Here is a 27390-nt window from a genome sequence, read left to right as displayed (position 1 = left end):
CTCCACAGATCTCCAGGCTCATAAAGAAGCTCTAGTGTACACAGGTCATCGAAACAAACTCAAGGGACTTCATAAAGATCAGGCTGCTCTAGAAGTTGCTTCTGCCAAGGCAGATTCTGAGAAAATCAGTACAGTGCCACTACGTGACCTTTGCTGACAACAGCCTGGGGGGAAAGGAACCCTCTATTTTCTTCTCTATCTGCCCAGTCCTCCTCAGGCCTACCAAATGCTCTCAGACAGCTGGAGCTCATCATTTCTCCTGGATAAGTTATTTCAGAAACTCGATCCTTTTTTTTTCCTCCATTCCCCAGACTGATTTTGTGAGAGCTACCATAGTCCCCAGCTCCTTCTGCACCTGAAGAAAAGTTCTTGCAAGATTTCAAATACTTCGGAAAACTGTAGCAGAAAGCATAGACAAAACCCCAAAATACAAAAGGGAGACAATAGGTGATAAAACTCAACGAAGAAGACAAAAATGATACTGCAGAACTCCCTTCTGCTGCTCTCTTCTTGTTTTAAAGGTCTCAAGATCTCTCTTATTTCTAAGAAAAATGAACTTCAGCAAGAAAAGAAGTTCTCTTAAGAAGTACATAATGATAAAGAAGACTGAAACAAGAGATACTCTGCAGATCTTGCCATACTTTGGACTCACCTAGTGCTTTACTGTACTGCTGCTTCAGGAAAAACCTCACCTGCCTCTTCCTCCCTCTCCCCCCAAACCCTCAGCTCTATCAGGCAGAACTAGCCATTAGAGGGCTATACATAGCCTTCCTCACCCATCCCTAATTGACTTAATAATGCCTCTGGGAGGGATTAACTCAATAGAAGCCCACCCTAATTACAGCTACTTGATGTTCTTGCTCTGGGCTGTGTTCTTTTTCTTTTTAATTGATCTTCTGGATCTATTTTTTTTAAGTTTTTTTTTTTTCCACTTTAGTTTTGTGTTTTAATTTGTATGCTAGTTCTTGTTAGTTAGCATCTCTTTACTATGTTTTTTGGTGTCAGTGTTTTTTTCCTGCTCTCTGTACTGCAGTGTTCTCTAGTGTTGCTTTTTTCCAACGAAGAATTGGTGGTGGGGTCTCTAAATACTTCAAAACAAAAGGTATGTACTTTCTCTGTTGTTCCAGGGACTTGGAGCTCTAGAAGGCTATTTTTAACTGTCCTGGAGAGCTAATTTATCCTGATGAGATCTGGGTATTGTTTAGTAAGGTTCCATTATCCATGAAGAAAGCAGGTGGCTTTCAGTGATGTTGTAGCTAGTCTCCTAGTGTAACAATAAAACTGAACGGGAGTGAGGTAGGTGTTGGCAAATGCTGGATAATGAATCTCTTCCCTCCCTGGGAGAAAAAGCAAGGTAATACTGTGAAGAAAATTTATCAAGAAAGAAGACCTTAAATAGCTTCCTAAAGGCTAGAAGCGGGAGGTCTGTGGCAGAGCCAAGACTAGGCCTCAGGTTTGCTTGTTAGGCCTCAGCTTTGTTAGGGCTCAGCTTTTTAAGCTAGGGTATAGCAGGACCTGGAAGCCTTTTGTGGGGAGAGGAGGCTTTGGTGCTGCCCATCTCAGGGGCTGGGCAGAGCCAGCTCCACGCTGGGGTGCTGCACCCTGCAAGCGTCTTGTAAGGGACAGGGCTGCAAGGAATAGTGAACTCTAACAGACCTCAAAAATCTCAAGTTTCTTGGTCAGATCCTATATGATGAAACAAAATTTTGAAAAAAATGGCTTGGGAGGAGGGAACCGATCTTAATGTTTTCAACAGCTCTGGAGATAAGTCATGTTGGTTGCTGATGAACTGTAACATCTTTAGCCACATCGCAGACCTGAAGAAAATTCAGGTAAAGTGTAACATGAGAAAGGGATTTTGAGTTACTTTTTGGTGGTCAGCTATTGTTTTAAACAGTCTTCTTTATGATGGATAATTCTGTTTTGGGGTGCTACAGGTAATCTGATTTCAGCATGTGAATGCAGATTATTCATATTGTTAGCAAAAAATCCAGATAAATGTAGTAAAGCCCCTTATGAAAACCTGGAGGTTTGAAGCACTGTTACTTGCTCAGCCCCGGAGCTTGAGAAGGCAGTTGGAGAAGTGTAGTCAGCATGAGGAAAGCAAAGATATTGTGTGAATTGTCTGCAAGTAGCAATAGGTGTGACATTAAGGGATGTTACAGGCAGTCCCTTGTTGAGATCTTTGGGATTTTACTTTCCCATAATTTGCACTTGTCCATTTTCTCTTTCTGATGCCCAAAAAGTGGGATAGAGAACTGCTCGCTTGAGTTTCTCGAAATCCCGTTGCAGATTACAGGAATCGGCACCACGCTCAACTCTTCTATCCACCCACCAAGTACTAATGAGATTTCTCTTGCAAGAACATCCAAGTGGGTCACAGTCTTTAACGTCTGCCATGGCCAGGCTTTCACCGTTAAAATCCGCTGAGTATTTTAAGTTTATTTGTAATATCCTGCTTGCTGCTCTGACCTTGCTGGAGCTGCACAGCAGATGTTTTGCATCTCAGCTTGGGCTTGTCTGCAGCCCAGTGCTTGGGGCACCTTCTGGAAAGGATGATACAAGTTTGAACTTTCCCTGGAGAAGACTGAAATTTCCTCCCGTGCTTTGTCAAGCAGCAGGGTAAAAGGCAAGCAGCAGTTCTTAAGGAGAAGGAGATATTGCTGCTGTCTTGTTCCAGGCTTTGTGTGCACGGGGAGTTGCTTGGCATGCCTTGGAGAGCAGTGGTGTTTGAGAAATTTCCTCTTCTCTACTTTTTCTATGAGCTATCTTACACAGCCAACCATGAAAAATTCCTTCCAAATTCCAGAGCTGTTCTGGTGCACATTTGGGGATTTTGGTGAGTTTGGGTTCCTTTTTTTCCACTTCTTTGGGCGATTTGCACCTGCTGTGCTGCCAAATTGCAGGGCTTTAAATCCCAGAGCAAGGGAGGCAAATAGATGCCCACCTAGAGAGGGAAGGAGATGGGAAATACTTCTTGGGATACAGGTGTGCATGTAGTATACCCACCTCATCCTTTTCTGAGAATGTAAATGGTGTGTGTCTGCTTTATACCAGTACCCAAAGACAAAGTTTGTGGTATTTCTCATTCAGGCATCAATCCTAGAGCTGGCAAGGTGGTTGCTCTTGCTCTGGAGCCCTGTGCAGGGGTGTGGGGACAGGGCACGGACTCATCCCTTATGGGTCTGGGGCAGCTGAGGGCGTTGTTTCCATCCAGGGCTCAGAGCAAGCCCCTTCCTCTGTAGTTACCCCAGCGCAGCTCTAGTTTCTGGAGCTGTACCTTGGAGCCAGCGCACTGACATTTTCCTTCTTTCTTTAAGAAAATGTAGCATTTAAACGTTTTCGTTGGTAAAGGATGCAATGGAAAAGTAGGTCGTATTTGAAGGATCCCAGCCCTGACAGCGTCCCTTTTAGAGCTCCAGACCCAGGTTTTTGGAGAGAGACAGAATCTGACTGCAGCAGTGCTCCTCACACTTGTCTCTGCTGTTTGTGTTCCTGTGTACAAATCATCCGAAAGATGCCCAGGATAAACTGCATTCCCGTGCTTTTAAGGGAAGGATTTTGTTGCCAGCAAAATAATTATGAATTGAAGCTGTCCCTGCTCAACTCCTCTGACACTCAGCTGGGTTTTACCAGGAAGCAGGGCTATTTTTCACTTTTAAATAGTCTAAGTTAAATTGGCTGGAACCTAATTACAGAATGCTTTTGATTAAAGTCAGACAATACACTCTGGAAGCAAGGATCAAAAATGACAAGACTTGATGTCAGTGAAGGATTAAGACAGAAAAGGAAAATGACTGATTAATTTTTTTAAATCAAACCAGAATTGCTTTGTACACTGAACAAAGGTTTCAGCGCAGTCGGACAAGCCTTTTGGACTCAGGAAAACTTGACTTTCAATTTCATCTCAAATGCACGTAACTGAAATCCGAAAAGACACCAAAGATGATTGGTACAGCCACTCTTAGAGATCAGGAGAAAAATAATTTTAAGTCTTGTGTGAGATCTAAGAACTGCATTAAGATAGTCTGACTTGTAGACATTAATACTTCTGGGTCAACATCAGCCATGCGGCTAAACATCTGCTGCTTGATTTAACCACCAAACCTTTATAAGGTGCTCTCTATACGCATCCCACACTATGAAAATGACCCTGCTACCTGCTTAGAGAAATTGTGTTACTGGAAAAACAAATACTGATTTAACAAAACTAATTTTAAAGAAGAAAACACTTTTGTATCTTTAGCTTAATAGTGAACAATTTTCTCACTGGTCCATTTGAGTCCTGTAAACTTTGTATTGTATATGGCGATGTATTTAGGCATGTCTTTTCTGAGCTATTCTGCTCTGTAATGATCACACGGGGATTTCTGTTTGTGAGCTTTTTTTTAGGTTCTGAGGGTGGAATATTCTCCAGTACCATGGCCTTTTAGTTCATTGACTTTAACGTGCTGGTAGGCATTGACGTCCCCACCTGGTGCTATTCTATGGAGATGAGGAAATTTGAGAAATGAAGCTCATGGGGAAACAAGGTTTCCTAGAGATTATATATATGCAGGAGTAAACACCTAGTATTTTTTCTTAGAGATTATTTATATGCAGGGACGGACACCTAGAATTTGGAAACAGACCAAGGGGGAGGCCTGAAGATGCTGGAAGATGGGCTAGAGGGAGATGTCTAGGGCAGAGATGTCTGCTGCTTTTCCCACTGTTCACCCATGTGTGGTTTCTGGTCACTTGGGAGGCAATTTTTGGCTATCCCATAGCCCTATATTTTATTGCCTAACTGTTAGAGTGGAGACATGAAATTAAATAAAACCATGAAATGACTGGCAATTCCCATTAGGATGGGAGAGTGGACCCCCCATTGCCAGGAAGAGGTTAAAAGCTCCCTGGTGCAAAACACAGCCGCAGGGAAAAATATTGTAACCTGCTCCAAGGGGCTGGTAGCTTTAAAAACAACAAAGATCCAAGAGGCAACTCTCCCTTCCTGGGGATAACGGGTTGTGAACAAATTTGATGGGGACCCCGAGAGGATGAAATGACCCTCCGGAGTGCGGATCTTGGGAAGAGTGACAGGTAGAGTGTGAGACTGAGGCCTGGCTGGAGCTGAGAAATCTGGCGTGCTAAGCACCATATGGTCCTCCTCGCGCCTGTGCGAGACCTCCTTTCCACACCCAACTGCTCACAAAAAAAATAGTGCTGGTGCTATCACCAGTTGCCTTCAATCCCTTCAAATGGGGTGACCCCACCGTCTGGCCTTCACTGCTGCAGCCTGGACGGGCCCACGGGCCGTAGGCTTTGTGCTCTTTCACTTACAAGGAGAAACGCAGTTTCATCTGGTTTTTTTAATAGGTTCTTGTTTTTTTATAGGTGTGTGCATATATTTGTGTGTGTGCTTTTAATGTCCGGTCTAGCAGAACCAGAGATCATTTCCCTGTTAGCAGATGGTTATAAGATTAAAACAAAAGATGTCCCAAGCAAAGGTAAATCCCCACTGTCTTGCAGCACCTATCAGCCCTTTATGGCTCTTGCCACTGCCACCTGCAGCAGAGGCAGTGCCACCTGATGTTGGCATCCCCCCTCTCACAGTGGGCACTTTTTAGCTCCCATGGGCGTCACTTAATCCTGAGCCATGGGGAATCTCTGAAAGGGAAGGGTGGGAGGCGCCTGTCTTTGGGCAGCACATGCATGGTGTGAGATCTTGTCCCTATAAAACACTTCTGCTCTCCCCATTTGTTCATTCATGCTGATTTCTAATTGCACCTTTTGTAGCAATTTTTGATTAATGCATGCCAAGCGCCGTCATCCAGGTGTGAAAGCAATGAGTATAATTTAGTAAAAGAAGTAGTCTTAGGGTGTAGGTTCTTGCTGTTTCTCAACTAATTGCAGACCTATCATGTCTGCTGGTTTGAACATACATTTCAGTGTTTCATATTTTATCAAAAAAGTGTGGATCTCTAAAAATGTCATGTGCAGAGCAAGTTTTGTAGTGTGAGGCTCAAGAAGTGGCAAGGAGATGCTCTTCTAAGCTAACTGGGACTGCATGCAAAGAGCAGCTGTGAAGGCCAGAGAGACATGCTCTGCCATATCAAAGGACCGATGCTAATAGTCATCAGGAAGACTTACTAACCTCTAGAAGAAGTACCGAGTGTTGACTGTAAAATCAGGTTACTGCCACTCTTCTGCAAGGATTTCCAGCCAGGGGGGAGCTGAGGTGGGGGTGACTGAGCGCTGAACAGCACCAAGACAGAACTCAGCTGGGGTGGTGGAAAGGGGATGGAAAATGCAGCACAAGGGAGCTCCCAAAGCCACTGCAAGCCGATGCTCACAGAGCTGGAGAGCAGCTGGGAAACCATTCTGTTTGTCAGCAGAGCCCATCCTGGTGGTGCTGAGGGTCTTCAGAATATCTGCTTTTGTGTGTCCGAGACTGACAGTTTCTGAAAACAGAAGCTCAAGTGCTCCTAAAAATCTCAGGATTATAAGAAAAGGTAGTTAATGAGAGAGTAGGTGAATTAGGCTTCCAGTTCTTCAGGGCACTCAATGGAAATTGAGCTTTCATTTCTACCAATAAAATTAAGGGAAAAAAAAATGCCCACCTCTCCCTGGTCTACTGCTCAGTTATAACTCTCCTAAATGTTTCAGTATTTTGCGTGGCTGCACTTTTTGGGCACTGGACTGGTTTCTGCCCCAGGTGTGGGAGCTGCAGGCAGGTGGCTCACAGGGACCTGGCCCTGGTTCTCTGCACCAGCGGGGGAAGCTGTGGCAGGAAGGCAGAGGGTGGCTGGTGTATTGCTGCCTGCTTGTGCCCTCTGGAGACCTAGGGATGCTCTGTCCCTTTGCCACAGCCAAGGAAGTCTGCCTCCCATAGTACCAAACCACCTCCAGGCAGTTACTATGATAGCTGAGAAGTGTTTTGTATTCCCTAAAAAGTTATTTTGTAATTTAAATAAAAAAGCTTCCATAATATTTCATAATCAAATTTTCTTTCCTATTTTTCTCCAAGGGCAGGAAGGAAGGAGGGTACAGGTGACAACGATTGTGTTTTTTTTCTTTTCCTTGAAAAAATGAAATGTAGTTGTAATTCTGACCCCAAGCCTATTTCTGATGGGGAAATAGTTTTAAAAAATAAAGGTTGGGCCCCCTCCCTTTGCTGTCATAAGATATGACCCAGTTTACAGTTCCACAGTTTTGACGCAGAATCTTCTGCATCAAGCTCCAGTTAAACTTTCAGAAATTCATTACCCCCACACGCCTCTTGTTTGCTCCTAGAGCACATACGGATTTTTTAACTGAGCTTTATTTTGAACAAATCTAATTAACTTAAACTCCTGCAGCTGGTTGGTTGCTTACAGAGAGAAATCTTCAGGTATTTTTGAGGCAGGTAGTGCTGTCCCTGACCTACTTAGGGCCCAAATCCTGTTAGAGCACTGGGGTCCTGGTGGCAGAGCTGTTCGTTGGGGTGGTGGCGAATTGAGTACGTAAGTGATTGCAGAAGTGGGATCTAAATCTCACTGGATACGTGCTGGAACACAGGGTGATGGGTTTGTGCCCTCAGTGCCGTCCTGAGCCCTTGCTGGGCAGGATCTGGCCCCATCACAAACCTCTCGTGGCGATGTTTTAAAGCCACGAGGAACTGGAAGCGCTGTCAGCACGCGAGGGCAAGGCAAGCACGGACCCATGCAGGGAACTGCTGCTCCTGCCAGGCTGTGCCGCCCAGGATATATTCTAATCACTGGGGTTACGTTGGGAAACGAGGCCAGCACGACGACAGCACACATGGAAAACGCTGCTCTGCTGTCAAGGAAATGCTACAAAAGCACGAGGGAGCGCACAGGGAGCGGGACGGCAGCGGGGCTGCCGCGGGGGGCCGGGGGCGGCAGGCAAGTTTGCCCGGGGAGATCAAGAGGGGAAAGAAGGACACGGCTGGCCCGGCTGCTGCTGCACAGATATGAGTAGCTTCTTGGCAGGTTGTTTTTTTCCTTTTTTTTTTTTTTTTAATATTTTCCTTCTTTTCTTTTTTCTTTTTTTTCTTTTTTTTTTCTTTTTCCCCGACGTTTTCCTTCTGAAATAAAAATGTTTCAAAATTAAAACAACAGAAAATCTTTTTATTTTCTATAATCCTTTCCCCAACGTTTTCCTTTTGAAATAAAAGTGTCTAAAAATTAATATATATATATTTAATAATAATAATATAAGTGAGTGGTGGAGTGAGGGGCGAGCGCTGCACGCATCAGCCAGCGGGTGGAGGTCAGAGCGGTGCGGGGGGCGGGGGGAATCTTTTATTTATTTTTTTAACTCTTTTCCTGACCTTTTCCTTTTGAAATAACAATATTTAAAAATAATTATATATATGTTTTTAAAAAATGACAATAATAGCAATAAGTGAGTGGCGGAGTGAGGGGTGAGCGCTGCGCGCATCAGCCCGCGGGCACAGGTCGGAGGGGTGCGGGGGGCGCGGGGAATCATCTTTTATTTATTTTTTAACTCTTTCCCCGACCTTTTCCTTTTGAAATGAAAATGTTTAAAAATTAAAGAAAATATATATGGAGAGATTTATATTTAAAAATAATAATAATAATATGATAATAATAGCAATAAGTGAGTGGCGGAGTGAGGGGTGAGCGCTGCGCGCATCAGCCTGCGGGCGCCGGTCGGAGGGGTGCGGGGGGGCGCAGGGAGGTGCGGGGGGCTCGGGGCGGTGCGGGGCGGTGCGGGGGGCTCGGGGCGGCTCCGCGGGGCGGTGCGGGGGGCTCGGGGCCCCGCCCGGCTGCTCCGCCCGGCGTGCGCGGGGGCAGCGGCGCGCAGCGCATCCCCGGCTGGCGGGCGGCTCCGCTCGGCTCCGCGGGGCTGCGGCGCCATGGAGGCGGTGGACCAGGTCCGCGGGGTGCGGTGCGGGGCCGGGTGGAGGGGCGGGGGGGTGCGGAGCGCGGGGCTGACCCCTTCTCTCTGCCCGCAGCTCGCCTCCGCGGGGACTTTCCGCGTGGTGAAGGAGCCGCTCGCTTTCCTCAGGGTGCTCGAGTGGGTGAGTCCCGCGTGGGGAGGGATGGGGAGAGGTGCTTCGGTCGCGGGGGGGTCGCCGTGGTGGTGGTGGGGGGCTCGGGGGGGTGTCCCCAAGGTGCGCCCCGCGGAACAGGTGGGAGCCGGGCTGGGACGGGGGGTGCCGGGGGGCTGAGGATGGGGACCCGTCGTCCTGCGGTGGTGGGGTCGGTGGGACAGCTCTGGGGGGGGAGGTTGTGGGTGCCCGTTATCCTTGTGCCGGGTGTAAACAAATTTTTAAGAAAAGGGGGGGAAAAAAAAAATCCTCGTTATGCGTTGAGCAAACTTGTCTCTGGGCCGAGCAGGGAAGGAGGCAGATAATTGGTTTGCGGAGCAATGTCACTGCTGGTTGCTCTGATGCTCATTCGTAGTGAAGTCTGCAGGTCAAATGACATTCATCGCCAGTAGGTCTGCGGGAGGAGAGAGCCTCCCCGAACGGAAAGTTCAGAACATGTCATGGAGGATTAATCACATTCCCCTAACGCCGACTGGCTGGGGAATTATGTAAGCCGCGTATTTTTGGGGGGCGCGTCCGCGCGCGGGTGCCTTTACCCGCACGTTGGCACCCGCTGCGCGCAGCCTGCCCGCGGGGTGCTGCTGAGGGGGAGTTTTGGCATGTGTGGGGGGCAGCTGCTCTCCCCGGAGCCAGCTGCTGGTCCCCGCACGCCGCCAGCAGCTCCTCTCCATGCTGAGAGCCCCAAAGCCCCGGGTCCCGTGGCGCAGGGTGATGGGGACGTGGCGGTGCCGTGGGCTCGAGGTGGCCCTGCAGTGGGGTGACTTGTGCGTGGTGGCTACGGAGGGTGGACGAGGTCCCCAGAGCTCCTGCAAAGCCAGCTGGCGCTGCTGCTCCTGCCTCCAGGAGAAGTCGGGGTGCTGAGGGGCTGAGCACCAGACATGGTTCTGGGGGGCTTCAGCCACCCTGCAGCACACCCTGCAGCTCGCTGTGAAAGCAAACACGAAGCAGAACGGGGAGCAAAGCTTTTTTTTTGGCAAATAGCTGCTGGGAGCATGGTGTCTTCAATATCTTCCCGCTGAAGCTGTGCTGGTGGTGGCTGGGCAGCAAGCGCTGGGGGGGCACAGCCTGAGCCCTGCCAGGAAACTGTCCCACCCCCCCCAGCACGTTGGCGTCTTTGAGACACTAAGTGGGAACTCTCAGGGCTCTTTTCTCGATGATTTCCTAGTTCTGTAACTTTTTCCAGCAGCTGAATATAAGCCTGCCTTTTGTCATGGTTGAAAACTACATGTGAAACTCTTGTGGTTGCATGTCTGTAAACACACGCGTGTCTGTGTGGGAACAGCTCTGACACTGCTGGCGTGGATCAGTCCCTTGGGAACGAGGAAGGAGGATGCAGAGTGCATTACAACTTAAGATGGTCTCAGAAATTACTCTTTCCCCCCTTTTGAAATATATCTGTGAGTAGAATTAAGTGCATCTTAGTGCAAGGAGTGTGTAAGACTGCATCTAGTTATATACTCGGTAGGCTTTTTGGGTTACACAAATTCCAGTTCTCTTCACTTCCTTGTGCTGCTCCCATCATCCTTCTCCTCTAACCATGCCCACCGACTGCCATTCAACTCTCCCCACCATCTCTGGTCTCAAATAAGTGGCCATCTTTTCCTCAAACTCCTTTCTTTTTAATTTTCAGCCTAATTGCCATTTTAAACTTTAAAAAAGCTCCAGCAGATTCTGTGGCAGCTTTCACATCCCCCAGCAGCCTTGCAGCCTTCAGTGCACTTGATCAGAACAGTCAAATTACACCGCTAATTGCTGAATTTACAGCTGTTTCATTTCGGGTGTTAAATGATGTGTGAGTGGGGTTTTTATGCAGAAAGTGCTGGTGACAGAGGAATTTATTAAACCTGCTCTTGTTAACGCTGATGAGTTTCTCGGAGGTTCGCAGTAATCACCTATCGGAAGGTGTGACCGGTGCCACGCGAGTGACGTGACAGCTGAATCATAACACAGCTTTACATGGAGTTTTGGGATCTGGGAAAGCAACAGCGAGTGATTGTAACATTGCCTTCTTCTGGCTTATTTACCATCTCAGAGGGAGGTGTTAACTCGTGCTTTTGGAAAACTTGCGCTTTTTTTATTCGCGTTTCCCAGAAAGCCAGGTTTTTGATTTCTAGTGTGAAATCAAGCAGGTAGGACCCAGGAGTGGGGAAAGCCCTTTCGACGGTCTAAGAAGGAGGAAAACTGGCACTTCTCCCCTCTTTGTGTGCTGTAGCCCCCGTGCTACTCGTGGCACCTCTGAACACCTCCCACCTGGGTCCTAGGTCGCATTTGGGGAGAAGCAAAGCTCACGGCCCAGCTGGAGACGCACTGATGCCGGGCGTTGGGTCATGGCACGGGGAGGGTTACAGCACAGGTGGCAGGGCTCCTCGGACTTCCTTGATGATTTCTTGGGTCTTCCTCGGAAAGGCTGGTGACCTGGAGGTGGTGTGGACCAAAAATGTCCTCAGCTGGTCCAAGCAGTCCCATCTTGAACGTGTGCTTTAGGGCAATTTGGGTAGGCCCATGGAGGAAGTGGCTCAGGGGGTCCACGTGTCTTGTTATTAAACCTCTCATACGCCAACTCCAGGAGCACCGTTGTACAAGCAAGTGCAAATATTTGCAGATCTGGAGACAACTGGGGTGGCTGTAGGCTCCTCAGGTGTGGAAGCGTGACTGCTGCAGGAGCAATCTGTTGGTGTGCGAGTTGCAGCTTCCGTGCAGTCACGGACCGGTGTCTAGAGGAGCAGGGACTCGGTCAGGCCTTTGTCAGGCTTCTGTTCTGATTATCACCCAGAGAGAAGATGCTGAAACAGGGCTGAGTCTTCTGAATATTCATGGTACGGTAATATGTTTACATTTGTATTTCTCATGTACATTGTAATCTTATTTCCAGCCAAGAAATTGCATTTAGAAGCCGTGTAGAGACAATGTTGGCTCAGGCCCAGGAAAGGTTAAAAGAAAAAAAAAAGGGGGGGGGACTTGTAACAGTTAAGCCTCAGAGTTGCATTTGTTTTTAAAATCCAGAGCTCTACCATGGTAATAGTGTACTTACAGCATACAGATCACAGTTCTGGAGTTGGAAAATTGCACACAGCTGTACAAGATAGGCTCAGGGTGTTTCCAGTTTTGAATCAACTCTTGCTTCATGGCACGTGTTGGGGGCAGGAGAAAACAGTTTAAGAGCCAAATTTATTCTTCCTCCCCGTCGTTTCCTTGTCTCACATGAAGACCCATGGAATAACAGACAAGGATATACTGCTGAGTTTATTTCATGGCTATCTGCTGTGGCACTACAGTCCTTTGCGACCAGTTGCAGTGCCACAGACACTATTAAAGCTCCACTTGAGAAATGACTCCCCTATATGTGTACCTGACAGTAATGAGAAAGGAAAGATGAAAGAGAAGAAATATGTTCATCTCCCTGGATTAATTTCCATCATGTAGATATCTGGATGTGCTTAGGTTGCTTTTATTGGGTCCGTGAAAAGTAAGTAAGAAAAGCAAGTTTATCGAGTGTGTTATATTTATCCCACAGTTGTTGCCTCTCTGGAGCCCTACAAAAGCAAATCAGCTGAAAAGCAGGGCATTGTGCATCTGCAATGTGACATCTATATGACGTACTTCTTATAGATTCATGGGGTTACCTGCAAAAAAATTTTTTTGTAAATATGGATACTTTCAATCATTAGGCTGAGGTTTTTAAGGACTTTGCTTCACAGTGACTTGCCACAAACAACTCCATTCCTGTGGATGCAAAACAGCCCGGCATTTGTCCAGTGACCACATAAAATACCAGGAGCTGCGGTGATGTCCGTAATGCATTTCCCTGTAATCCTTGATAAGTAGCAGAGGTGCAGAGCCTGCACTGCTCTGCAAGTGGAGGGGCGCTGGCATAGCCCTGGTGGCTCTGCAGGTGCTTTACAGCTCATCACAAGCTCCTTGCTCTGGGCAGGAGCTGACCACTGCCAGCCTGGAGCCCTGCCCAGGCATGGGCACAGCTGAGGGGGTATTTGGGGCACAAAGACCATACAAGGAGCTCTGTCTAATCCAGCGCTGCTTTTATTGGGGCAAATGGGAGACATTTGTGTTGCAGGACAAGCCCTATGGATGCATTCACAAGACTGAGTCATGCGCGCCCTCTGCTCTGGTTGCTTACAGGACTGTCCTTCTGCTGCGCCCCTTTCACATCAGTGTGTATGTACCTGGGAGCAGTTTTATATCCATGGTTTTCATCTACCGGTGGTGTAGCAGTCTGAAAAACACTGCTGGGGCTTTTCTTCATAGGTCAAGTTGGATGTGGACATTAAGCAGTTTAACAAACCCGAATCTGTGCGAGGAGTTCTTTCAATTCTTGCTTTGTGCAGAAAAAAAAAATACATTCCAGTCTTTGCATGACTGTAGGTACTCACCACACATGATTCTTCATGGGATGTACCAAAGGTTTTCAAAGCAGTGCCTGGCATTTGGACAACAAATCCCCATTCAGCTCTGATGGAAACCAGACAAGTGAAATGCCAATGTGGTTTCAAAACTCTGTGTGTACATGGACCAAGCTGACCTGGCTTTGCTTCCTTGCCTTTGCGATGAGATCACTTGACTTGGGAGATGGGAAGAAGGTCAGGCTGTTATCATCTTGGCAAGAGTCAAGCTCGCTTTGTTTCTACTGCCTCTGAAAGGTTAGCACCCTTGCCTTGCAAACAGATGCGTACTTGGAAGGCAAAGGGTCTCTCAGTCTTGAAAGATGGATAATAAGTCTTGTCTTTTGTTCTACTGCTGATTGCTCGTCTGGCTGTGGAGCGCTTTTGTTGGATTATATTTGCATGCATATGAATGGACTGAAGTAGGTGCATGCTTCCAAGTGTGTCCTGGAAAAACCTGGAGATCTTGGTGATGAAAGTGAATGGGGGGGAACAAGGTGACTCCTGCACAAGGCATTCATGATTAGTAATTTGCTCTGTAAAGTGTGCTATGGGCCTAAGATATATTAAAGCTGTTTGAGCCTCTTCATCAAATTTGCTTGTGCTTGCTTGGTTTTTGCTCAACCAGAAGGCTGCTGTCTGGCACGGGCAAAGAGTGATCCATGAGGAGTACTGTTGGTGGTGGAGCAGGGCAATCCTGCTAGAGCCTAATGCTCCTTGTAGATGCAAGGCTGGAAGATTGAAGTGTTTGATCTTCCCTGCCCTTGTTTTAAGAGAAAAGACTTAATAACAATAATATCTTTTTATTATTGAAAATTTGATGTTGCTTATGATCAAGCAACACCAGGACCAGACTGTGCATTCTGTATTGGGTCTGTCCATCTCCATGTATAGGATACACAAAAATATTAAATAAATAAAAAAGATTGGTTTTTGAAAGTCTTCCTTGAAAAGCAGGTTCTTTTTGCAAACCTGGCCCAGTTCCTATCTCACAGACCTTGTATGTAGAGTGTCAGATCAATAAAACGTGCTACTTAATCAAAAAACTGTAAATCCATTTCTATGGTATTTTAACGTCAGAAAGGTAATTACTGTGTAACTAACCCTTCTCTGTTAAGCTGTCATTAATTGGATGATTTCTTATAGGCAGCTTAGCATAATGCATGCAAAATACACTGTGGTTCAGTAAGGACAAAACCTGCCACTTCGAAACAAGGGCGTGTGAGCGTCCGACAGCAGTGAGCCCTGCAAACAGGCTCTGGTGGGCCCCAGAACTGGGCATACAACTTCTGGGCATGTACCAGGGCACCACTGCTCTGCAGGCAGCAAGCTCTGTTGGAGAAGTTATTTTAATTAGGAAGAACTGGGAGGTAGATTTTGCCATTAGACATCAGGCTCTGTTGCACATGGCATTTCACAAACGTGAAATTTAGGAAAGATATCTGGGAAGTTTTTGCTGCAGACAGATGTGAGAGCGTATGTCACTGTCAGTGGGACTGGGGCAGAGGCAGCAGAAGCTCTCACAGTTTCTGCATGGTGTTTTACCTTGTGGTCCTAAAGTCTCAGCTTCTGGGAGTCTTGTGATTCGGGAACCTTTGGCTCCGACAAGCCATATGCTGCCATATGGTAGCAGGAGAGAGATGGAGCCCTAAAGACTGCAAACTCGGAAGACAAGTGGAGGAGCAGGAAATCTGTTCTGTGATCCCGCGTTTGTGCAGACTGCAGAGCTGGCTCTTCTGCACGCTGCTCACATGGATGTTTGTGTGCATAGATCCCGTCAGAAACTGGGAATCGTGCTGATCTTGTGTCTGGAAGTTGTTTTTAAAATGGTACAGATGCTGGTACAGGCAAGGAGGGAAGGAGAAAACGTCAGTAATGCCTGACCACGTTGGAAATAAACAGCATCTTTCATTCAAGATGTGCCTAACGTTTCCATTTGAGCTCATGTTATAATCATGGAAGTATCGATTGTAAAAGGTCACCCAAGTATTCGTTTAAATCTTGATAATTCTCAGGCAGGTCGAGCCCAAACTTAGTGGGACCAGGCACGCAAGAGTTACGTTGGGTTAGCACGTGTGGTCGAGGAACTACGCTCAAGGAAGCAGGAGATTTTGGAGTTAGAAAGAAATCCGAGTGAAACTGGTAAAATCTCCTTATGGTAAGCCACCTTCTTGATGGCAGAATCAGATGGTATTATCTGCGTGTGGCTGCTCAAAGCATTAGGAATAGAAGATGAGGAGAGAGACTCATTAATGCTAAATTTGATTATATATGCAAACCAGGTTTCTGTGAAAGGAAGAACAAAAATGATCTGACTTTCAAACTAGCAAGAAGATGCACGGAGATAGAGGGCTGTGCCATTAGACATACACAGTTAAAGGCTCCTTGCCAATTTTTATGAGGGAGATGTTTCAGTCATCACTCCTGTAAATCAGCATCTGCATAATTGGAGCCCCGGGTAAAAGCCCTGCCTGTTGCCATCTCCGGATCCAAATGTTGCAGGCAGGGAGGAATGTGCTCGCGATAAACAGCTTCCATCCTTCGGATCCTGTGGTCCCCATGTGAGCCTGAGCTCGTGGCTCCACGCGTGGTCCCCAGGGCAGGAGTCTTCCCGATGACAGCCCGAAACCTGTACCCAGGGAACCCCCTCCTGCTGCGGGGCGAGGGGTGCAGAAGGGTGATGCTGAGCTCCGCGAGGGCTGGCCATGAAGGGCAGAGCACCACACCTGTACCAGCTTTCTCCTTTGGCACCAAATAAAAGCGGTTACATGTTTTATGGTCATGGGATACCCAGTGGAGAACAGCACTGGGCCGTCTGTCTGTCCAGCATCTGGCCAGAGGGCTCTTAAAGGCTGTGACTCTCGGGGGGGGTCCACAACGTGCTGCAAAGGACGTTGTGGAAAGGAACATAAGGGTGGAGGTGCTGCTTTTAAGGTGTTTGTTCAAAGTGACATATGTACTGCAAAGTGTGACATAGTTGCTAAGGTGACAGCTTGCTTTCTTTCTGGCAAAAGCAAGGGAATACCGAATATAGACAAACTGCCAGCTTTTGCATTGTTTAATTTGCACAGTTTTTATCTTTTGGCAGAAACTTCTCCGATTTGTCTTTGGAAACAATGTTTTTCCCGTTCAGAATACCTCACCGCTCAGCTGGAAAAGCTGATATTGCTGCCTGTTCTTAAGAAAATGCTTAAGTAATGTCAAATGATGGATTTTTCAATGGTTCTAACTGCAGACACAAATTATGACATTAAAAGGGCTCGGTAATAGCGTTCAGTCAAATAGGGAAGATTTCCAGAAGAGAAATCCGGAAGATTTCCAGAAGAGAAATCCAGAAGATTTTTGCGTGTCCTACTTGTATATTTTAGCTAATTGCTCAGAACTGAGCTCAGACACCCAGAGAGGTGAGAACTCCTGGCGGCCACGCTCGGAGGCTGTGGCTGTGATGGGAAGGCGCGATCCCACACCGGACAGCTCGGGTACTGCCAGCACCGAATGTTTCTATAATATTGCGAGGGGAGAAAGCTCAGCAGAAGGTTAGACTAACGTGGGCCCGAGAGAGAGGGGCTCTCCGGAGCAGCAGCCATCTGCAGTGGGAGGCAGCGTTGCGGTCCTCAGAGCAGAAAGGGCTCACGAGCCTCATGCCAGCTTCAGTCCTAAAGCAGTGGGGAAGGTGCGCGGTGCAAGGAGACTGCCTGGGAAAGGCTGCAGCACTGCGCCTGTCGCCCTTTTTTGTTACACCTTTCCTTCCTCTGCGATGTTCTGACGGATGGAGCAGCGTTGCTGCGCGCAAGCTGTTCAGTCTGTGCCCCTGCCAAGACGCCGTAGCACCTGGGAGAGGGCTGCATCGGAGGCGGCGCCTGCGGGAGCTTGTGCCGTGGGGAGCAGGGTGTGCAGCAGCCAGGGGCTTGTTGGAGAAACTGGGGGAGCTCTGGGGCTGCCCAGCCTCTGCTCAGAGGTGCCATCACACAGCAGAACTCTGGGGCGTAGTGTCAGAGTCAGAGGTCACAACACCCTGTATAGAGGGACTGGGGACGCCTCTTTGCTAACGTCCCAGCGGGCATCCTAGGCACCGAGGAGACAGTCTCCCATGCCTCTGTGTTAAGGAAGCAGGCAAAAAACTGTGGAGCAGGAAGACTTCAATAACGTGTTATAAATGTTCAGATGGGTGTACAGTCCCGGAGCCAGCCGCTGTCAGAAATAAATCTGATTCGACTGTCCTGCAGAACTCCCGGCCTGTCAACTTGATCCTTATTCCACGAGAAGTACCCGCTGCAAGCGGCCTGGCTGAGTGTTCTCTGGAAGTGCACAGGAACCCGAAGTACCAAGGGTGAAATTCTGCTCAGAAGGTCTCTGAAAGCAGTGCTGCCTAACAGCTGCGTGGTCCCTGCTACCTCAGCCACTGACTTGGAGTAGCAGCACTTCAGCAGCTCTCTGAATTACAAGAAGAATTTTGTGTCTGTCCTCAGACTTCACCTTAGATGTTCATGCTCTGCCCTCTTGCGTTATTTCTCAGGTGGTGAAAATGCAAATTATCTTTGGTTTGAAGTGCTAAGCCTCAGCTCAAACCCTTTGGTTGGGTGCTGGTGTTGGAGCCCCATGTGCAGCATTCTATGTGCTGATCTTCCTGATGCTAGGGGAAAAGCCTCTCTGGCACCAGAAATGACATGATTGAAGTAGCAAACCCATCATTGCTGAGTTCCCAAAACCAAGGAGACGCCTGGCCTCTTGGTTCAGCCTGCCTTTGGGGGAAGCTGGCACGTGAGCTGTATTATGGTCCATGGCTGCCTTCAGCATCCAAGTCAAAATGCTCCAGGATTCAAGCAAATATCTCAATTTCAAGCAAATTCTCAAGCAAACTTGAGCCTTGCATGAAGTGTTTTCAGAGTGATCTTCTCCCTGTGTGTCTGCTGGGGGTATGCTCAAAGTAAAACAAAAAGGAAAAAAAATAAATAAAAAAAAAAAAAACAAAAAAATTTGTGTGCAAGTTTAAAAGCAGGTAGCCGCTTCCCCTGCTACTCCTCGTGCAGGTGCATGCGAAGAAGTGCCACTGCTCTGCATCATTTTCTTCCCCCCCCATTGAAACAGTTTTCCTATGGAGCTGGCTCTGGGAGCGATTGAACAGGGCAAGGTCACAGCTCCTGAGGACTCTACAGGGGAGTTACACCCGCGTATGTATTATGGACTGCACGGTGGGGTTAGGTTTGATCCTGGAAATTGCCTTATTACCACAAAGTGCGTTCACTTGCATAATTATCCTTTAGAGCGGAGCAGTTTCTCTGGGTGCTTTCTCTGAAATTGTGCTTCAAAACCTCTCCCCACCAAACCACAGTGAGCAGAAGATTCCCCTCCCCACCGCATCCCACGGCCAGAAGCCCGCAGAGCTCTGCTGGTTGCCATCTCCAAGGGCAGCTGGCGTGCTGGAGTGGAATTAGGTCCCGCTTTGCAAGAACACGCCTGCCAAAAAAATTAAACAATGGATGCCTTCCTGTTTAATTTTAACATTTTAATTAAATTCTGTGCTGCTGTGTGCCTTTGATCTCAGCAAGCTGATATGCACAGTGTCTTTTGTTGTGTCCTACCAGCGTTTTATTCTAATCTTGCACGCGGATGCAGGAATGCATCTGAGTATGAATAAAAGTGCAAAAGCTGCATGCTGTCAAGTAGCGAGTGCATCCCAAACAGACTTTGCCAGCTGGTGACCAAAGGCACATGGACCAAGAGATTATTTGGGAATATTTTAGTGATGTCTCAGTAGAGCTTCTTTTTAAATGTAGTCTCTCCCTTTTTTTATCTGCTGTGAATGGTACGGTGAGAAGAATGTCATGGGTGGAATTATCCACTGAAAGACTTGAGGCTGAGAGTGGTTTATTGCAAAACAGAATCAGCTTCAAGTGGGACGATTAATAAAAATTAATAAAGTTTGATCCCTCCGTCAGAGCAGAAGCAAGGCAGCGCTGCCTTCCCTGTGCTCAGGGCATGTTCATTGACTCGTCCCAGCCAACCGCACAATGCGAGAGTGTTTGGCAGGCTGCTGCTTCTCCGTGCAGAAACACAAAACGTGCACACCGAGAGGCACATGGCCAAGCAGCCCCACTGTGGCTGGTCTTAAACACGTGGCAAGGCCCTCAAATAAAGACGTGGTTACACGTTGCTTCCTCTGCGCTGCTGGTGACTGGGCTTTGGTGATGACAGGAGGTAAGTGAGGTAGGAGCATGCAATGCTTTCGTGGCAAAGGCATCGAAGTAAGCTTTCTCCTGTTCTGTAGCTTGGGGCTGGTGACCGAGAAGCTGTGGAGTATTTGGCCTTTGTGATTCGGGCCATACCTAGGTGTCAGGGAAGCAGCGGTCATCACCGCATCAAAGAGTTGTTGGTTGAGCTGGTTGGAGAAAGGAACTTCATTTCATGGGGGGAACAGTAATTTTTTATGTAAGTTTCCATTGGAATCTTGGGCTTTCTAGTGGGATAGTGAATGAAGAAATATTTTTGCCAGAAGCTACAATATTTCAGCTTAGAATAATTCCATTAAGAAGCAGCAGCCAGGTCGTGTGCTCCTCCTCCTCCTGTCCGCAGCCCACTGCGATGCGCCAGGCTTGCTCCTGGTGCTGCACCATGTCCAGCATGGCCTTGTGCTCCTGAGCCCTTTGCACTGGGACTTGCAAAGGAGAGTTGACATTTTTGGAGCAAAGACGACAACTTTTTTTTGTAAAAAGGTAAGTGTAAATGCAGAAAACGGCTTTGGTGGAAAACTTTCAGCTGGCAAGCACTGAATTTTTAGACAGTGTGCGTATTGGTGCTGTAGTTTATGCTTCTGTTTTGTGCTTAGCCCTCTTTTTTGATCAAAAACGAAGTTTTTCAGAGCTGCACTGCATCTGGCAGCCCTGCTTCTTTTGCACCTTGGCTCCCTGGGTGCGCACGCTGCCGTCGCAGCCTGTCGCGTGTGGCAGGCGGCTGTGCGGAGGGGTGCCCATCCCAGCACGAGATCCATCCGTGCCTGCCCAGGTTGCGAGGCCCTGGCAGGCGGCAGAGGCTGGCGTCACTGCGGCTGACATATCGACATATGCAGGGGACGCGGGGTGGGCGCAGCAGAAGGTCGCCCGCTGCCGCCGAGCACGGTGCCACGGTGCTGTGAAAATCAGCTCCTTGCCTGTGGTGCTCCGTGGCTGGATCAATGCACACCTGACTGCAGGGACCAAGTGCTGGCAGAGATTGTCATTTTTGTTTTTGTTTTTGCTTTTTCTCATCCCCTCCGTCATGGTTTTCACAGCAGAACGGCAGCAACAGGAGACCGAGGAGGGGCTCGGAGCAGAACCGCGCCAGCACAGCTTGTGCTGCTGAGCAGCGAAATGGAGAAGCTCTTTCTGCCACAGCATCAAAACGCTTTGCTCTTTTATACAAATGCTTTTCCATCTTTTTGTTTCTGTGCTCATTAGCACTGGCCACTGTGGATGTTGTATGGGTTGCTAATGCAGCTGAAGAGGCTCTGACAAAGCTAACAAATATTTTTTTTGCGCAGCTTAGTGCCCAAAAAGTAGTGACTCAGCAATGATCCAACATCCCTCACGGGACGAACAGTTCCCAGCTATTCCCAACTCGCAATAAAATCTGCGTGTTACTGGGCTGCCGGGAGGCAGGGCTCCAAGTACCCCACATCTGTATCGCTCCTGCACAGAGAGATTGCTAAGCAAGTACTGGGTGTTAGGACAAGAGTACTCTCTTAAAAGAGATTTTCTGGGGATTTTTACACTCCATCCCGTGATGCGCTTTGGGATGCATTCAGCTTTCTCTTCTGAATAGGGCTCCAGATGATGGAAATAAATTATCATAAATTAGAATAGATTGCACTCTTCAGCATCTCTACATCTGTCATTATGTTTCTTTAACAGTTCAGTTTAACATTTATACACACTCTGACAGCAGCTACTGGTGTGTATGCTATAAATATTGGCTTGCAGAAGACATTAATGGAGTTTAGGTAAACGTTTGATGACGCTGAGATTCTGTTCCATATGGTGGCACGCAGCAAAATCGAATGCAACGCACCATGTATAGCGCTCCTGTGTGCCTTAGGCACTGGCCTCCTGGCATGCTATCGGTGTGCCGTGCTACTAAGAAATGCAGGTGCCCTCAAAGAGTTTCCTGCAGTCTGTTCTGTTGTTTAACACCTGTATTATCTGTGATGTTTGAAGCCAGCACGTGGCATGTACGGATGGGAAGGGCCCAGGGAAAAGCGATCTCACCAAAACAGCCGGCAGGAATTAGGTGAGGGGCTGCAGGGGTGCTCCGCTTTGAACGCGTGGGAAGAAAACCCACGAGATTTTTCTGGCCAAGATGCTATTTTATTAGTATCCGAGCAAGTCCCAGAGGCAGGGCAAAATCTTTGCATGTTGGTTGGTCGTAGTTGCTAAAACGCTCTCTGAACAAAACTGTCCCCAAAACCACACGTGACTGGGGAGTCTGACTTGCATCCCGCTGCCTGATGAGAAGACATAGCTGAGACCATCGTGGCAAAAATTAGGGAGAAATATATTCTGGGCTCTCTGATGTTCCTTGCCATCATTCAACAGAATTAGGATGTCTCCAGCAACTTTTTTTTTTTCTCCTCTAATTGCACCACCTTGATTAGCGCAGCCTGATGATGTGGCTGCCTTCTCCGCAGCATTTCTCTGATTTATCCCTCTTTGGAGCTCCAAGGGTACAACGCGTTTTGTTCGGCTCCGCGCTGCGGAGGGGCAGCTGGGGCAGAGGAGCTGGGCAGCCCAGGTGTGGGGCCCTGGGAAGCATCTGGCCTGGGCTGGCCCCGGGCACGGCTGCCCCGGTGTAATGCAATGTAAGTAATGGAGTGACCGTAATGTACAGGCTGGCTTAGAGCAGGGCAATCTGCAGAGTGCTCTTCACACTGTAAATTGCTGAAGGTCTTCATGATGCCAGTGAGTTAAAAATCCGAGGAGAAAAAACCCTGCAGTGCTGTAAGTTCAAGACACTTCTTTTAAAAGCTGCTGGTGGGGAGGGGAAGAGATAACTTATCTCAATGGAAATGTATTTAAATTCCGTCTCTGGCAGAGCACTGGGTTATTGCAAAGAAAACCGTGCTCCCTGGCACTCAGCTGCAGAAATTGTTGTATAGACCAAATGGGTAATGTGGTAACGCTAGCCCTTGTGAGCGGAATCGTTAGCGAATTTTTCAGGCCCTTGCAGGTTGTTTCTTTTAAAAGAAGCTGCTTCAGGTGTTTTGGCAAGGCACTGGTGCTTATTTGCATGGGCAGTTTGGAGGGGCCTTGTGTGCTCCTGAGCCCCGTGAGGGGCGCTGCCTCTCTCCCTCCTGGCTGGGCAGAGAGCCCTTTCTTACAATTTCTCAAATTTCCAGTTTTTGTCACTGTTCTGACTGGCTGTGTTGTTGGTCTGCCTCAACTTTCCTGTTCTTGCTGCCTCCTGCAGAAAGAAATGTGTTCACAAAACCGTTAGCAAAAAAACTCTTCCCTGACAAAGTAAAATCTTGCCTGTGATTTTCCTCTAGGCAGCCAGTTGTGTCTGTCGGAGCTTGAGGCTTGTGTTTGTCTCTTGAATGATGCTATAAAGCAACTAACTTGTATTTAAAGAAGGGCACTGTTTACATTTGCCTGCTCTTAAAGACGTTTTATCCTGAACATGATTTCACAGTGAGCCTTGCTCCAGCGGGAACCCAATCAGCCCTCTCTGAGCTGAAGGAGAACCTGGACTCCAGGGAGTATTTCAAAGCCCTGAATCCCCCTTTTATTCCTGTTCCTTGTGTTTCTTTTTGGGGACTTTAGGCTCTCTGAGGCCAGCAGTAAGACTTGTAATTTCAGACCAGAGGCTCTGGGTGCAGCTATGGCGGGCAAAGGTTTCTCTATGATGCCCTCATACAAGCACGGTGAATTTGAGAAGGGATGTGCAGCAACAGGATGTTCATGGGAACAAGCCGCGTGGGTGCATGCATCTTGAGAATATCTCCTTTAATTGGTTATTTAATTACTTTGTTTTATTTAGCTCTGATCTAGACTGTAAAGATACTCTTGTGTGAAAGGAGAGAAAGGAACCCTTATTCTGGCTGGATTTTTTGTTTGTTTTCAAATATGCATGGTGTTCCCATAGAAAATGGGTTGATGTGCTTCTTCAAATCTGCCAAATTTTAGCTTTCACATGTGACCGATGTTCCTAAATGGAGATGACCCATTCCCAGCTTCTACCGTCACCTATACCTGGCTGAAAGGCCCTTTAGGGTAGGACGGGAGAAAAGTTGCACTTCTTGTACTCAATCAGTGCGAGTTCTCAGCATTTAAAAATATCACAAGTGAAAAACATGAATGTGAGTCATACAGGCAACCTAAATTTCCAAGAAAATATAAATATCAGAGAAACACATTCTTCAGATGTTTGTTCTTCCTGACAGGTAGGAAACATCCCAGGTTTCCGTTTGAAGCGTTCAGTCATCAACATCGGTTCCCTGCTGTCAGAGTGACCACTGGGTACAGGAGATGCCTATTAAATGTTAATAGCTAACAATCTGCTGGAGCTAAATTAGTCACAAGGGTCTGAGTGAGCTTTGTGTGAAGGGAGAAGGCGGGGAAGGCTGTGACTTCCCTTCTTGTGGCAAGATGCTCCAGCAATCTCCGCAAATATACCTCACTTCTGCGTGGGTTGGTCCTCGCTTTGGACCTGGATGCTTGCACATACCTCGCTTCTGCATAGGTTGGTCCTCGCTTTGGACCTGAATGCTCATACACACCTCACACAGCTGGTGCTACACCCCAGGGCAGCACATCTGCACCCTTTTTGGGGGGCAAGTGTCCAACTTGCCTCTCGGCAGCTGGGAAACCAGGATTTTGTATCATCCGGGCTTACTGGCATTTTGATGCCAGCGTGTGTTAAAATGCATATGCGTTTCCTTGTATTTTAACAGGATTAATATTTGTCAAGGCTATTTGATAAAAAAAAAAAATCCAGAAAATTATTTAAAACTGAGGCATGCTGCAGAGATCAGAGAACTCTTATAAACTGTTGAGTTGGTAATGTCAAATTAGATATGAGAAAATCCTTTTCGGCTTAAATGGCAAATAGGCTTTTCTCAGAACTTTTTCCCTGTTTAATATCTTCATTCATCCTACTAATAACTGTTACAGCTTTGGCTTTCCCTGTGTGTACGTGCGGGGGTGCACAACAGATACAGTTCGGGCCCTGATCCGTTCAGCCAAACTGCACATCCCTAAAGGCATCAGGGAGCCCCAGAAAACCCGTCTCGGGGGTATGTTATCCTCCTGTGGGTGCTGAGCCCTTCATGGACAATTTCATACTCGTATTTGAAAACCCTGCTTGTGCTGCTGTCTGAGAGAATGGAGCCCGTGAGCGCTCTTCAGTGCTGACACGTCAGCATTGTCTTCTAAGAATCCTACAGATTTGAACTAGAAATACCATTTGCGTAATATTTTGCAAGAAAGCTACCACGAGGCTCTTCAAGGGGAATTGCAAGCATTACAAATCCTGATTCTTTTTTTTTTTTTTTTTTCTCCTTAACTTTTGGAGGGCCCCCTCGATAACGAGCTGCTGCGATAGCTCAGGAAGGCAGCGCGCGTCCTGCTCGCACCAGATGGGTCTCGTTTGTGCTGCCACTCGGAGTCGGCAGCGGCAGCAAATGGAGTAGAGCCCGAGGCGGTGCTTTGCTGCCTGAAGTTGGTGCCTGATGAACTACAGAGATAAAATAAGGCAAGAGTCTGCCTCCAGCTTTTCCCTTTGAGTGTGCGCGTAAGTGTTAGGTGGCCCGTGTTTGAAGAGACAACGTGAAACGCGCTTTCAAATATTTTCTTGAAGTTCTGTTAATTATTTCGTTATAATGGCGAGGAACAAAGCGGGAGAATCAATACGCCTAATTATTACATCTAAATGCAAGAGAAATTAGCCAGTGAACTCTCTCTTCTCTGGGGAGGATTAATCTTCCTATGCTCTATTTCAAATGTCTTCCAGAAAAATGAAAGGCTTATCACCTAGGAAACACGCGGCCCTAAGCGCCCAGGTCCGGCCCTTGGATTTACAGGCGGTGAGGGGACTCCTACTTAGTTGGTCTTCCGAAGCACAAAATTAGATTGTTTTGCTTGCATTTAGCCGTTGTCGTTGGAGTTTTGTGGCTGAGGGATTTGAACGACAAATGCTCGCAGTGCACACACCACAGGTAATCTGGAGATGCCTTGGCCAGCTCTGGATGCAGTGGTGGAGCTGTGTGTCCCGTGGGAAGGGGACGGGCTGGGCCTGGACCTGACCCTGTCAATGGGGCATTGCTAATTAGCTGAGCTCAGCAATGAAGTGCTGTATTGGTGGGTCATTCAGAATGGCAGTAGATTCTGGTTCTAGCTCCTCCCTGCTGATGTGCACCAAGCCAATAACACGTCACGGTATTTTCTACTAGGTTGATCACAATAATTTTAAGATGTAAGGTGATTTCAAATGGAGTGTTAAATGAATAAATTCATTTTTATATGAAATGGGTTTAACCTCACTCCCCCAGTAAGGTCTGGTTTTCTTTAGGTTTTGTTATTTGTTGTCGTGTGTTGTTCCAGTGGAAATCCAAGTCTGGAAGCACGAAGATGTGCTTGTCCAGAATATCACCACGTTCCTGCACGTGCAGATCATGCCCGGGAGAGATGGGTTAGGTTTATTCCTTGCCTGAAAACTCACCTCAGTGTGAAGAAGATTCAGCTGCTAAAATATGAAGTCTAAAGGGAAAAAAAAAAAAAAAAAAAAAAAAAAAAGGTCAGTTCCTTTGCATAACACTGGGGAAATCAGCCTTACAATTCACAAACCAAGATGACAGCTTGCTGTAGGGAAATACTTCAGTCCATCAATTATTTTGCATTTTTTGGATTGCATTACTCATGGCAGTTTTTTAATTAGTTTCTATTTTGCACTCTTCCTTAAAAGAAAAAAGATTTCAACTCATTATGTATCACCCAGTACCTTTCTCCCTTCCCAAATTACTCTCCGAATCACGGTCGGTTCCCCTCTTTCCTGGCCGTCAAGTTGATTAACTGGGCGATGCTGACTGGAGGGCATGGGATGGGCCACTGATGCACCACCTGATTATGTGGTCATGGAAACCCCCCGAGGTAAGACCTCTGTTATCAAAATAAATTGGGATTTTCTGCCAACTAATGGTTGGCGGAGCTTGCACTAATGTTAGATTCTGCTGGATGATGCACTATGGAAGCCAATTAGCCTTTGCTGTGATAAGCTCGGCTTTGATTAAGCTTTTCCAGGCTTTCTCATCGCCAGAAACATGTATTACTCATTGAACATGCAAATGCATTTGCAGTGTGTAATTACAGAATTTTCTAAAGGAGTGACCTATTTTAAACCGGGCTTTTGTTGCACACTTACTCCTTAGTTGTCCTTACCAACTCGATCACGCAGTGTAATTCAGCAAACGTAATTGACTGGTTTTAGGAGTTAAAATATCCTCTTGTTGAATGTTTTATGCTTCAAATACTGAATATAATGAAGACCACTGCGGTGGGTACGTAAGCTATCTGCAGCCACTCTGAAAGCCTTGCCCTTTGCAAGGAGCCTTTGGGAAGCAGTGGACTGGCAATGCTGCTGTCCCCAGCTTCAGCCAATCTAGAAGTGATCTCGTCCCGATAATGCCGAGAACAAATCCTTTTTCTGTAGCTGTGGACAGGGATAACTTTTATGCTGCTGAATGTGCAGCTTGTTCCACTTGATGGGAATTCATTTATTGATCCCAACTCATTTACAGGGTGATTGTGGATGAAACAATGTAATTAAATTTGATTATGGCTGTATATCACGTCTTTAATCTTTGACACTTGGGATTTGGATTTTATGGTGTGCCTTCTGTAGGTGATAATGGCTTGTGAAGAGCACCAAAGAGTTAATGTATTTTCACACTCCTTAGGAATACATTTTCTGTGT

At 47.3% G+C, this 27390-nt stretch overlaps 1 protein-coding gene across 3 annotated transcripts in view; it reads left to right on the top strand.

The window, feature by feature from the left end:
* Nucleotides 1-973: 973 nt before the first annotated feature.
* The window catches only part of SYNPR (synaptoporin), a 100431-nt gene continuing 74014 nt past the window's right edge, over nt 974-27390 (top strand). The window contains exons 1-2 of one of the 3 annotated variants that reach the window (XM_080605725.1): nt 974-1102; nt 8960-9025. In XM_080605725.1, coding sequence (XP_080461851.1) covers nt 989-1102; nt 8960-9025 — 180 coding nt within the window. In that variant the 5' untranslated portion in view covers nt 974-988. Of the gene's footprint in view, nt 1103-8762; nt 8888-8959; nt 9026-27390 lie in introns of those variants that run through there. The other 2 variants (XM_080605727.1, XM_080605726.1) reach the window with 2 other exon arrangements.

Source organism: Anser brachyrhynchus (assembly GCF_964034855.1).
Source record: "Anser brachyrhynchus genome assembly, chromosome: 10".
In the NCBI taxonomy this organism is placed as follows: Eukaryota; Metazoa; Chordata; class Aves; order Anseriformes; family Anatidae; genus Anser; species Anser brachyrhynchus.
The sequence above is the reverse complement of the archived record's forward strand: the minus strand, read 5'-3'. Positions and strand labels throughout refer to the sequence as shown.